The following is a 13,187-nucleotide window of genomic DNA, read 5'->3' on the forward strand; positions in this document are numbered from 1 at the left end:
TTTATGTGTCACATTACGCTAACCTTCCCCCTCCCATTAACTGTACTTGCCAATTGATAAACCACCTTGGAGGCCTTCACATCACAGAATTATTTTATGAATATGGCAATATATTACAGAACTTCTCTAATTAAATAATTTCAGAAAGTCAAAGAAATACTTTAATATTTAAACATTCTTCCCAGTGGACACAAATAAGGAATAAACTATTCAGCCTAACCAGTTATAACTAGATCCATTTTGTATTTGATTCAACCTGAAATACCAAGCACAGTTTACTCAGTCCTCCTGGAATAAGTCTGCACTATTAAACAATAAATCCCCAAGATGAAGAATTGTGAGCATTCTTTTTAGGTTAAAGATGTAAAAATGATTGTTAGTTTTTTCCTCTCTATATTATAAGATTAGTTGCAATAACATTTTTAATTGTATGAAAGGATTTTACCAGTATTTGTCTCTATGGCCTGATTTGGATGTAAAGCAGCTTTTTAAAGTTTACCAAGTCATTCTCTTGCCATATTTTACAAAACTAAAAATTGTTGCAGCATAACATGACTGTTTCAAACAACACTGCTGAGACCTTATCGTTAGACACTGTAAGTCTATTCAAATTTTAAAAAGCGAAATGTTATTGAGCAAAATGTTATTGAAATGTTATTAAAGCGAAATGTTATATGATTAAGTACGCAGATGATTTTCCCCAACAAAGCCATCGGATATCCAGAAGTATGTGAATGAACAGTGCAGTATGGTGACGCGAGAGCGAAAGGGGCGGAGTCACATTTGGGAAAGGGGCGGAGTCATACTTGGAAGCAGGAACAATCCACACATCGTTTCTGGCTTGGTATTGAATTCGCTCCTTGTATATGCTATTTTCATGAGCTGTTATTAAACCTACCATTTATTTATTTTTTTAAACCAAAAAAGAAATGTCAACATGGGCTCTAGATGGAAACTCAGTATGACAGATGGAGTTTGGGGAAAACTGTGCGCTCTCACCAGCTTGTCGGTGTGTTTGTGGGTGTGCGGAGCTGAGGACAGTGCGATGGAGAATATCGTGACTGAGAAGAAGGCTGAGGAAAGCCACCGACAAGACAGCGCCGATCTGCTGATTTTCATTCTGCTCCTCACCCTCACAATCTTAACTATATGGCTGTTCAAACATCGTCGATTCAGGTTTTTACACGAAACGGGCCTGGCAATGATTTATGGTGAGAATAAGCATCGTTTATGTTTATGATACATTATGTGCTAGCTAGCCACAAAGCTAGTTAGCTGACTGGGTAAGCTAAACTTGTAGCTAAAAGGACAGTGCTTGGGTAAAAAAGGTACCGGAAAATATGCACTTTTAAAATCGTGCCAGCTGTTTACAATATGCTAAAAGGGCCCAGCTCGACAGAATGAGCTATTAGTGCCATGAGCTAGCATATTGTTTAGCTATCTAAGCTTGCTTGCTAGCTGTCCACTTATGTCTGCTAACTAATACAGGTTTATTTAATCATTTTATGTTGGCTTACAGTAATATTTAGATCTGCAGTATATTTCGGAAGTCGGTAGCTCCGAGTAACATTTGGGACAAACTGAAGATAACTAACCCAACGCTAGCTATCTAAGATAAATTAGCTGGCTGGCTTTTTTTTGCAAGAAGCCTCTGGTCAACACAATATTAGCAATTTTCAAAATGATACTTTGCCAGTTGATAACTCCAGGCTTTACGTTGGATTAATGACGAATTAAATATGTATTCTAATTGTAACGCAGGCCACTACTACATAGGCTTCTTGATTAATACTTAAATATGACAAAACACGATAAAAATCCATATAGATTTATTTGCAAAGTCTAAAATGATTATTGTCCATTTGGTCTTTTTGTTTTGAGATGTTAATTAAGAATTGTTTAATATGTACAGAATTTAATTTTTAATTGTGTTGCTTGTCATATCCTGTCATTAAACAATATCAGCGCTCATCTGCCCTTCTAAAAAATAATATTAATTTTGTGTCACTAGGATTGCTTGTTGGGGTTGTTCTGCGATATGGGATTCATGTACCTCGTGACATCAACAATGTCGCACTGAGTTGCCTCGTTGATTCCAGCCCAGCCACACTGCTAGTAAATGTCAGTGGCAAGTTCTATGAATACACTCTGAAGGGTGAGATCAGTGCCAGTGAAATCAGTGACGTTCAGGACAATGAGATGCTTCGTAAGGTAAAACGATTAACGTTTCAAATAAAGGATTTCTAAGTTGCTTACCACAGAGTTGTCATCCTGCTGTTTATGACATATGATACCCTTGTAATAAATAATAACATTTGCAATCTGAACAAAAGATGTCGTCCATCTGGTTAAATTTGTGGTTTCTTTTTATACATTAATGGAATCTCTTACATAACAGTGAATACAGGCTTTTAGTACTATTAATTTGATTTTGCTGCCAGTACAGGAAGTCACAAATTAGGTGTTGGGGCGGTGTTAATCAGCATATCCCACCTCATGCTATTTCAGGTAACATTTGACCCGGAGGTGTTCTTCAATATTCTTCTGCCCCCAATTATATTTCATGCTGGATACAGTTTAAAGCGGGTATGAACTGATCTTTTTGTTCAGTGTGGAAAATCTTTGATCACATAGCTGTAATCATTAATTTAAAACCAAGACTAACCAATAATTTAACATTTCTCATTACTGATGTTAATTAAAGTCATTATCGTTTCATTTCAGAGACATTTCTTCAGGAACATGGGCTCCATTCTAGCTTATGCCTTTGTTGGAACAGTGGTCTCCTGCTTCATTATTGGGTTTGTTTACTTGGTGAACATTTCTTTGTGTTTTCTGGAATGAGTCTTTTGGGTAACTGAAGACAATAACTCATGTTGGGAATAATGGCCTTGTTGCAGGTTGCTGATGTATGGCTGTGTGACTCTGATGAAGCATATCGGTCACTTGGCTGGAGAGTTCTTCTTCACTGACTGCCTGTTCTTTGGTGCCATTGTTTCTGCCACTGACCCAGGTGTGCCTTAGTGGAACCAGTTAGTTTAAGTTGGACAAAAAATGTAATATGGACTATAATTTGATCTTTTACTTTTTAAAAGAAAAATCTGTCGGTGAAGGTTGAGATTTTATCTTTTCACACAGTTATCCTGTGAATTCAATTGTGCTTTATGGAAGGGAATCTTCAGAGAGTCAACACGTCTGCGTGGTTTCATTGCAACCAAGCACAGGTGTACTCCATGTACTAATCAGTTTTGATAATACACTGATTAAACAATTGGAGTCAGGTTTGTTCTGGCTTGGTGGCAATGAAAGCCTGCACCAAGTCTTCCCGCCCTTGTTTTGGACACAGCATGTGATAGCTTCAGTCTTGCTTTTCAGATTTACTTCGTCCTCTGAACTTTCTATTCTAGTGACGGTCCTGGCCATCTTCAACGAGCTGCAGGTAGATGTCGACCTCTATGCTCTACTGTTTGGAGAAAGCGTACTCAACGATGCTGTTGCTGTGGTGCTCTCCTCGTAAGTCCAAATTCAGTCCAAACAGTGCTTGTTCAACTTCAAAACTACAAAGCCTTCTTAATATGATTCTCCTGTGACCACTGCAAAATTAGAATCAGTGATTCACAAGGATTTTGACTCATCTCATATGTGTGATGTTGATGTCTCACGTTAGAAGCTAGTTGTCAATCTGAAATATTTTTGGAAAGTTTGGATGCACTTGAGGACATACAATGGATTCAGAAAGTATTCAAACCACTTGTTGCACACTTTCTGTTTTGGATTTGATTTTGAATGAATATATTTGCCATTTTTACCCATCAATCTACAGCGATATCTATTATTTACAAAGGTATATAGACCTTTTATTAAATAATTTGTAGACGCACCATTGGCAGCAATGAGAGTTGCAAGTCTTCTTGGATACATCTTTAAATTGGATTTGGGCATAATCTTCACGGCAGATCCTCCCACACTTCATCAGATTGGATGGTGAGCATCTGTGACCTTCCATTTCAGGTCTCTCCACAGATGTCCACAGCCTGGCCTTTGGTCATCCAGTCCACGGCCTGGGCCATTCAAGGTCCATCAGAGACTTGCCCAGAAGCCACTCCAGTTTTGTTTTGACTGTATGCTTTGGGGTTTTATCATGTAGGAAGGTGAACAGATGCTCTAGTCTGAGTCTGGAGGAAATTTTGGAAGTACGCTAGAGAACATTTTCTTCAAGGATGTTCCCGTATTTGTGTAAACTGCGAGTCCTTATAGACTCCGGTACCTTTCCAAACCATGTTCAGACAATTTGAAATGCAACAGGTGGACTCCTAAGTTCTAGACGCACCTGAAGGATAGTTAAGCAAACATGTTGCACTCCAAATTGTCAAGTGCATCAGCAGTGGGTCTGAATACTTTTGTGAATAAGAGATTTCAGTTTTGTTTAATTAATTTTCTAAACATTTTCACTTCATTATAATTGATTGCGTAGATTGATGGGTAAAAATAACAATTTTAACCATTCAAAATCACATCCACAAGAGTGTGCAACAAGTAACGGTGTCTGAATATTTTCTGTAGTTGGCAAGTTTTTGCTTTGGCTAGATGGGGTATATTTAATAGTACTCTGCAAAAACTAAAGCATTCACTAATACTGGCAATACATTTATACATAGCATGTTTCATTTGATCAGTTGTGCTGTATTTGTTACTAATCAAATGACAGCTTTATTGTGTCATGTCCCTAACACCTTGGTTCTTCTCCTGCTGGACCCATGTCATCATCTTCAGAATTCTCCTTTATTACGGGAGGCACAGTAGGGTGGGCCAGCACAGCTCTGGAGGTGTGGCTCAATGCGTAGAAGGAGGGAACCAGACGCAAAGAACGTCCCTCAATGGGTGTGCTATAGAAATAGCTTTGAATCTGCAGATTATAGGGTTTTGTTTTTTTGTGTGTGTGTGTGTGCGCGTGTGTGTGTGTGCTTGCACTGGATGGTCTAAGCCACAGTATGCAGAGCAAATGACCCACAGTGTGGCCTGAAACTAGCGTTTTGAGAGGACAATTGGTTTAAGACAAAAAAACAAACTAACTACAAGTTGGTTATTATTTCATATATTTAAGTACCACCTGAACAAATTTAAATGAAATATCTTTATAAAATGGCCGTATTTGTTGCACTGAAAAGTTTTAATTCATGCCAAGAAATGATAACTTGCTTGAGTAAGAAATGCCATTGTTTGTTTAAACAATAAGATGCAGCAATGTGAGTCCGAGTCAGCGGACTGACAGACGCCGAGACCAGTGGTACTTCCGTTTGGGGCCAGACTGGGCGGGATTTGCTTCCTGAGTGATATGTTGTGGTTAAGGTTGGCCACCCAGAAGTGCTGCTGTAGAATCACTCCTTACTCTCCCTTCTCTCTGCCACTCCAAACTCCCACCTGAACTGCTTTTAATTACAGAGCTTTGGCATTGGAAAGCAATTGCATTACATAGTTTGTACCTAAAAACATAAAACGAGTCTTATAGGTGACATATACTGAGTACATTGTTCTTTTTTTTTTTTTTTTCAACGAAAAATCAGTTGATATCAGGCAAACTTTCATGCCCAATTATATATACACATCGTTCTAAAAAAAAGTGATATAATACAGTAACTTCCTCACCTCCAGAACAGTGACTGTGCTTCTACTAGATTTTCCTTCCAATATTTACATGGCAACTTTTTTGTATTGTGCATTTTAAGAGTGCCGTAGACATGAGAACAGCATTGGTTTGCCTGATTGGGGTTATACTATAGTGCAGTGTTGCATCTTGAAAAACAGGTTTATGTCCTGGTTTATGATAATTGCAAATCTGGTTTACTTTGCTGCAAGGGCATGGTGTGCTGACCCTTCTCCTCTTCTTTCATTTCCCCTGATATTTATGCTTCTTGCAGAGACAACACAATATTTATTTGTGTTGGAATCAGTTTACCTGCCAAATGTATTCTTCACTTGATTGATGCTAGTCCTTTTAGGAGCCTGTATTTTTGGAAGGCATTAATCTTAAAGTGCTTTTGAAAGAGAAACTGTGTGCGTCTGTCTGTGCCTCTCTCTCTGTGTGTATATACATGTGTGTGTGCATTTCTGTCTGGCGTCTGTTGCCAGTTCAATCGTGGCGTACCAGCCTGAGGGAGACAACACTCACACATTTGAAGCCATGGCTATGCTGAAGTCCTTTGGCATCTTCCTGGGCGTCTTCAGTGGTTCCTTTGCTCTCGGAGTGGCGACCGGAGTAATGACCGCCTTGATATCCTCCACTGGCTTTGGGTTTTACAGTACACCATAAAGGTCTGTGTGTATAATGGAATGTCCAGTGGTTTTGTGCCTCCTTAACATTTCCTCCCACGTCACCAAGTTCACCAAATTGCGGGACTTTCAGCTGCTGGAGACGGCGCTCTTCTTCCTCATGTCTTGGAGCACGTTCCTGCTGGCAGAAGCCTGTGGCTTCACTGGTAACGCCCCCCCCCCCCCACTCGCCGCTGTGATGCCTGCCTGCAGGGTGTGTCTGCCCCCTGCTGTCCACTTTGTATTCTAAAGGCTTAAAGTCCTTTGTTGCATGCCCAGGTGTGGTTGCAGTTCTCTTCTGTGGAATCACTCAGGCCCATTACACCTATAACAACCTTTCCCCAGAGTCACAGGACAGGACCAAGCAGGTAAAACTGCTTTCCGTGTAATTCTGATAAGTAACTTATTTTCTTAGCTTTCACTGACCTTTTCACTGACACTGTGCAACTCAAACAGGCACACCCACACACTCTCTTATACATATATGTAAACAAAGCACTGAAGTACTTTGCTTGTAAAGCTGATGAAGGACCTCTGTCTGACATGTCCTGTTTTTATGGAAACCTTGTGTACTGTACTGCAGTTCTCTCCCTTTTTCTGTCTGTATGTTTATATGTTTTGCCTGCTCCTCTAAAAATCCTGTAAAAAGGAGTAACACTCTGCTCGCTTTTCCCATTGGGGTGTTTGTTAAATCTCAAGATTCTGAAATACTTCCTTGTCCTTCTCTGTAGTTGTTTGAGCTCCTGAATTTCCTAGCTGAGAACTTCATCTTCTCCTACATGGGCCTGACCCTGTTCACGTTCCAGAACCACGTCTTCAACCCTATCTTCATTGTGGGAGCCTTTGTATCCTCATGGTTGGAAATGGTACAGGGCGTAACAAATAACAATTGCATTAAGATGGTGAAAAGCTACATTCCTCCTGATCACAGACTCCAGATAAAGATCTTCAGGAGAGTAGATGAACTGTTTCTGCTGACGAGTGTTGCTTACAGGGTCGACAGAGGTGGCACTGTTTGGCATGCGTTTGGAGTAATTGGGCCAGAATCTCTTCTCTTAAAAACAAGCACAGGTCTTTTTTTGCCCGGTTAGGCTGTTAAGGACAAAGGCTGATGGTTTTGCGTGGGTGTGCAGCGGTTGGCTGGCTTCTGTTTTGTGGTTCCTTGACCTCTTCCTCTCCCAGTTGGCTGTTTTTCTTGGCCGTGCTGCTAACATCTACCCGCTCTCCTTCCTACTCAACCTGGGCCGCAGGAATAAGATCAGCTCCAACTTTCAGCATATGATGATGTTTGCAGGTTTGTGGACAGACCTGGACCGAGACACTTTCAGACCAGAATTCTATTTACAACCAGAGACACCAGAGGAAAGGAGCCTGTTTTGAGTTAGTGGTTTAAATGAGTATTTAAAGTGCATTTTCCACTTTTTCATTGCACTATATGGTTAGAAACTTGGTTTCTACATAGCATTATGCAACATTGTCACATGACTTTTAACATTTCCAGTACAACTTGGTACCACCTTCCCATATCTCTTAACTCCAAGCAAAACTTCTTTCCTCACCAGGTCTCCGTGGGGCTATGACCTTTGCCCTCTCGATCAGGGACACGGCCACGTATGCACGGCAGATGATGTTCTCCACCACTTTGCTGGTGGTCTTCTTCACCGTGTGGATCTGTGGTGGAGGCACCACTCAGATGCTCTCCTGCCAGCGCATCCGGTCGGTCCAACGTCCCGGCGTTCTCGCTACACGTTTAGAGCTCGTCCTCTGCTGCGTCCCACTGTTGTTTTGAGGGTTATTTATGCAAGTCTTTTTGGATGCAAAGTTGCTTATCTAACGGCGGCACCTTCTAAAAACCACACATAGGGAGATTAGAGGGAGACAGACAAAGCCAGTGCGTTTGCATTGGCTGAGATATCTTGTACCTTGCTGTCTTGTACACATAGCCTGTTTGATTAAATTTGTTTGGTGTTCTTGATTCTGTTGTAACAGTGTTGGAGTCGACTCAGATCAGGACAATTCGGTAGGTGCATTTTCAACTGTGCTCGAAGACATACGGTAGTATTTGTAATGTTTATAGGAACCCTAATGCTATCTGTGGGTGTGTTTCTGCAGATTGGCCCTGATGGAGTAGAGAGGAGAAGCACCAAGCAGGAGAGTGCCTGGTTATTTAGGGTCTGGTACAACTTTGACCACAAGTATCCTTCTTGTTCTCACTCCAGCAGAGAGCGCCATATTAGAAGAATCTTGTGTGTGTGTGTGTGTGTGTGTGTGTGTGTGTGTGTGTGTGTGTGTGTGTGTGTGTGTGTGTGTGTGTGTGTGTGTGTGTGTGGTGTGTGTGTGTGTGTCTTAGTACGCGCTGCGTAGGGACCTCTCTCCCAGTGCCGGCTGCGCAGTTGTGTAGGCCTTAACCCTGCTGCCTTGCAGTTACCTGAAGCCCATCCTGACCCACAGTGGGCCCCCGCTCACCGCCACTCTGCCGTCCTGCTGCGGACCCCTGGCGCAGTGTCTGACCAGCCCTCAGGCCCGTGAGGTGCGCTCCCCACCCGCACGGCCCACGCGGCCTGCACACGCCACACACGAAGGGCCTCTCTCTTAAAGGACAGATACAGCACCTTATAAGAATATTCTTACCCAGATGTACCATCCTCATTACTCGGCGGTTTCGTCATACAAAAACTAGTTTCATCATTAAAAAAAAAAAAAATTGATCTTGATCTTGGCCTTATAAAGGAAGGGGTTCTGGACAAAGCTTAGGTTCAGACTGGTGTAGTCCACACTCTTGCAGTTATGTTCTTACACTCCCAGATGTTAAATGATTGGTGAATGTTTCTTTAAAAGGTAGAACCTTTTTTTTGTTAATGAACTGACTGGTAATCAAAATGAGTGCATGTGACAGTGGAGGTTTAAATAATCAGTCAAGAAACTGGGTCATTAACAATTCCAGCGCTGCTAAATGCCTAAATGCGTCTCGATGCAGAATGAGGTGCAGCTCAGAGACGACGACTCTGACCTCATTCTGAACGATGGCGACATCAGCCTGACATACGGCGACATCACGGTGAGCACGGACGTGGCGGGCGTGCATTCCAGCGGAGCGCCGGCGAGCGGCATGGGCGTCAGCTCCGAGGAGGCACTGGACCGGGAGCTGGGCATCAGTGACCATGAGCTGGTGATCCGCGGCACGCGCCTGGTCCTTCCCATGGACGACTCGGAGCCCCCCATGCCTCTGGACCCCCACCGCCACCGGGAGCTCTGAGCTGTGCGGCGGGAACCAAAAAAAAAGCCGACAAAAACCACACGTGACACACGAGTCCGAGGCGTTCCTGTTCATCTGTCCAGCTCTCTCATCACTGTCTACCACTAGCACCATGTGAAGCGACCCCTCTCTCTCTCTCGCTCCCTCTCTCCTCTTCTCTTACAGAAGTGGCTGGTATGTCTCTACCTCATTGGTCACTTTTTTTTTTTCTTCTTTCGTCTCCTCTTAGGACATTGGTGTAACCGAATCCATCCGTTTGCGCTACATAAACCGTCCAGTCTGTCTGTCTCGCTGACCGTCTCCCCCCCCCACGCTTGGCTGTTGACCAGACCGCGTGACGTCTTCCGGCATCGTGGTCTCGTTTGGCATGATTCTGCTTTCTCTCGGTCTTTGAGGCGGGCGGCGGGCGCCAGTTTCTCGTCCGCTGTAAGGTGTAACATAGCCGCAGCCTAGCGTGCATGCTAACTCGCGCTTTCTGTTGGCGAGTGAGAGATCTTTCTAAGGGGCATTTGTGTGGGGTCAGTGGAAAAGTTTCAAAGTCTTATGCCTGCAGATTGTTTTTTTTTTTTTTTTTTTCCTCCCTGAATGAGGATTCAAAAACAGAGGCATACTAACTGGATGAATTTGACTTTGCTGTGCGGTTACAACCAAGTGCCTGTTGTATGTGTTTTGTTTTTTTTTTTAATTTTATTTTTTTTATGTTCCTTGGGAGAAAAAACAACACTGTTTTCCACTAGGGGGAGACCTTTTATCTTGATAATGAGTTTGTATATGTCTGAATTGCGTGCTTGCAGCTGTCTGAAAGAGGGATGTTTCTCACTTGGTATAACTTGTGATTGGCTGCAGAGGGATGTCTGTAACTCGGCATGACTTGTGATTGGCTACAGAGGGATGTCTGTCGCTCTGTGTAACCTAATAGGCTGGATTTCACAAATTGACCTCTGACTGTGATTCGGGATTTACATCTTGTGTCCATGTTCTTGCCAGTAAGATGTTCTATAATCAAAGGTTATAGTGCAAAAGTTGAGGTTTTTTTGTCCTGATTTTCTTAATAACAGCATAGTGATGGCCTCTAATTGTTCATATTGATTTCTCAGTGCAGCCTTTAATGACAAAAATGTCACCATTTGACACAGTTTAACTGATTGTTTAACATAATCCATGATATGTGTTAGTAACAGATATTTACAAGTCTTTAAAATTCTAGCCTCTGCTTTCTACCATGGCACCCGAGGAGGCAGGTGCACATGTAAGGATAATATAAAGTGAAAAACCTTTGCTTGCTTGATCTTGGACTAACATTCAGCTTTTTTTGTTTCAACTTTTGCATGACGTGTTGTGTGATCATGCATCACTGAGTGTTCTCCGACGTTTTGTGGAGTTTCTATGGATTTTAAAACGGATTGAGAAACAGTCTAGGTTGGTGTGGAATATCGGCACATTGCAGTTTCTGTGTCGCTCAGATTCCAGGAGTCGGCCGTCTGAGCGTTGATATTCTGTGTATTCTAATAGGGCTAAAAGAGGTAGCACTTTTAAGCTTTTTGGTTGAAAAAAAAATGCTGATTGGGAAATTGGCAACTTCAATTTTGATGACAGGACAAAAGAACAAGTAAAAGCTGTTGGAAGCAGTTTAATTTGTTGCAGTTTTGATTTTACTGACACTATAAATATATAGTGAGTTAAGTAAAATGAAATGACTGATTTTTGAATATACTTTCCAGAGAATAGTTTGCTTGGGCTAAAGGACAAAAAAAACAAACAAACAAAAAAAAAACCCACTTGGCACAAAGCCAGACTGCAGCTTCCAGCGAACGACTTTTTGTTGTCGTCGTGGCTTGTGTCTTCTGTTTGGTCATTGCTGTCATGGTGCCAGCCAGACACATGCACGTGGTACCCTGTGGGAAAACTGCACGGCTGTAACGCTGGGTCTGCCGGTCGGGGCTGGTGCAGACCAGACTCTGCCTAGGGGACGGTGCGGTTGTGGACAGAGGCCCAGCGTGCTCTGAGGGCAGGGGCAGGTACTGCTGTTCTGACGGAGAGCAGCTGGGGTCTCCACCCCCCCCCCAACGCTGTTATCGCCTGCTGTGCAGGACTTGTAGATAGAGCGTAGCAAAGTATTCTTGCAGACATGCCACTTGATCACATGACCCGCAGGAACAGGGGGTTGGTATTTGGTCAGGAAGCGGCGTTGAGTATGACTGCAGTTTTGCACTTTTAGAATTTTTTTTTTTTTTTCCCCCAATTTGGCTTGTTCTTGCCTTGTTGATTTGTTGCTGTTCCTTGAAATATCTGCTATTTGTTTATTTCATTTTGTAATGGTAGATTTTCAGATTAAGGAATAAATACACGTACACGTACTACCATACTGTTGCATCATGTTAATTGTTCTGTGAAGGATGAGGAATTAAGATTTTAATGGAAAAATGTATCTCAATATATGTTGTCTTGGTACCAAGAGCAGCAATACTAGCTAAATGTCTCTATGATCTGTTAGCAGGACTATTTGCAAGGTTTAGTGCATCATTACTTACACCCTTCTGATTGGCCATGCATCAGTGAGAAATCAGTAAAACACAAAAACACAAGAGCTAAACCTTCATGTCATTTACCAGATTTTTGCTGTCACTTCAAAAAAAAAAAAAAAAAATTAACACACAGGTCCGTTAATGAAATTTTCCCGTGTATAGATGGTTATGGCATTAATAAACAAAAGTTTGTTGTTGTTGTTTTGGGTATTTGCCCCTGGGCCTCCCCCATTTGTTGAGTATTTAATATGTATTTTTTTGTATTCTTCTTTGAACCTTGGTGTCCTGAGCAGGGCGGACTCAGGTGCTCCAGTGGCTAGACTTCCAGGCAGTGGCTAAATCTGCATTCATCTCTCCTGCTGCTTGTACAGGGAGACTTGTACTTGGTACATTCAGTGTCTATGTCCACTAACAACCTTTGATAGGGGTGAAAGCTTGTCCCACACGTTTAATGGTGTGGTACCCTGGCTTGTCCAAAGTAGCATAACAAAGCATTTGGACGCTTGGACGCCATGTCCATGGTGTTTTTAATGATATGTAGCTGAGGGCTCGTCACACTATGCGCAGCCTCTGTTCTTACGTGTTGCAGGTACTGACTGTTTACATCTGTGTAAATATCATCTGTTTGTGTGTGTGTGTGTGTGTGTGCAAAGATCAATAAACAGAAGTCTGTGCTTTCGATTATATTGCTTCCTTGTTATTGGATTTTGCCTGAACTGATTTTGAATTTGATGTCTGTACAGAAAGAGAGCCCAGCTGGCACTGACACAGATATGACCTCATGGACAGACTGTTTTAGTTAAACAAATGAAGAATCTGACCACAGTTTCATTCATGAGATGGATGCTGTTCTGTGAGAGTCTTGATGACAACCCCCCCCCCCCCCCCCCTTTAGCGTTTCTAGGGCAACCGTGGCTCAAGAGTACAATTACTCTCCACTGTGACGGACATGGAGGACTTGTATCCTCATCTGTAACTTGGCTCATTTTCCGAGGCAGCTGTCTGGGAAACTGCTTTGTAAAGTTTGTCATTCACATGTGGATTCCATGGCTGTCGAGGGGGTTTGCCCCACAGATGGTGGGCAGCTTCCTACACAG

At 42.5% G+C, this 13,187-nt stretch overlaps 1 protein-coding gene across 1 annotated transcript; it reads left to right on the forward strand.

The window, feature by feature from the left end:
* Window positions 1-807: 807 nt before the first annotated feature.
* Window positions 808-12,774, forward strand: slc9a6a (solute carrier family 9 member A6a). The gene is made up of 16 exons (XM_027019136.2): window positions 808-1,211; window positions 2,012-2,211; window positions 2,509-2,586; window positions 2,725-2,801; window positions 2,901-3,013; window positions 3,408-3,513; window positions 6,130-6,271; window positions 6,371-6,476; window positions 6,589-6,677; window positions 7,041-7,154; window positions 7,492-7,603; window positions 7,872-8,025; window positions 8,299-8,329; window positions 8,422-8,504; window positions 8,734-8,839; window positions 9,287-12,774. The coding sequence occupies exons 1-16, from the start codon at window positions 938-940 to the stop codon at window positions 9,563-9,565; spliced, it is 2,064 nt and encodes a 687-aa protein (XP_026874937.2). The 5' UTR covers window positions 808-937; the 3' UTR covers window positions 9,566-12,774.
* The last annotated feature ends 413 nt before the right edge of the window (window positions 12,775-13,187 follow it).

The sequence above is a fragment of the Electrophorus electricus genome, chromosome 12 (genome assembly GCF_013358815.1).
Source record: "Electrophorus electricus isolate fEleEle1 chromosome 12, fEleEle1.pri, whole genome shotgun sequence".
NCBI classification, from domain to species: domain Eukaryota; kingdom Metazoa; phylum Chordata; class Actinopteri; order Gymnotiformes; family Gymnotidae; genus Electrophorus; species Electrophorus electricus.

Excerpts from the sequence above, each read along its gene's own strand:
- slc9a6a (XM_027019136.2), top strand. The coding sequence starts at position 938 with ATGGGCTCTAGATGGAAACTCAGTATGACAGATGGAGTTTGGGGAAAA. Across the intron at positions 7,155-7,491 it reads TCTTCATTGTGGGAGCCTTT|TTGGCTGTTTTTCTTGGCCG; the intron begins GTATCCTCATGG and ends TTCCTCTCCCAG. Across the intron at positions 7,604-7,871 it reads GCATATGATGATGTTTGCAG|GTCTCCGTGGGGCTATGACC; the intron begins GTTTGTGGACAG and ends TTTCCTCACCAG.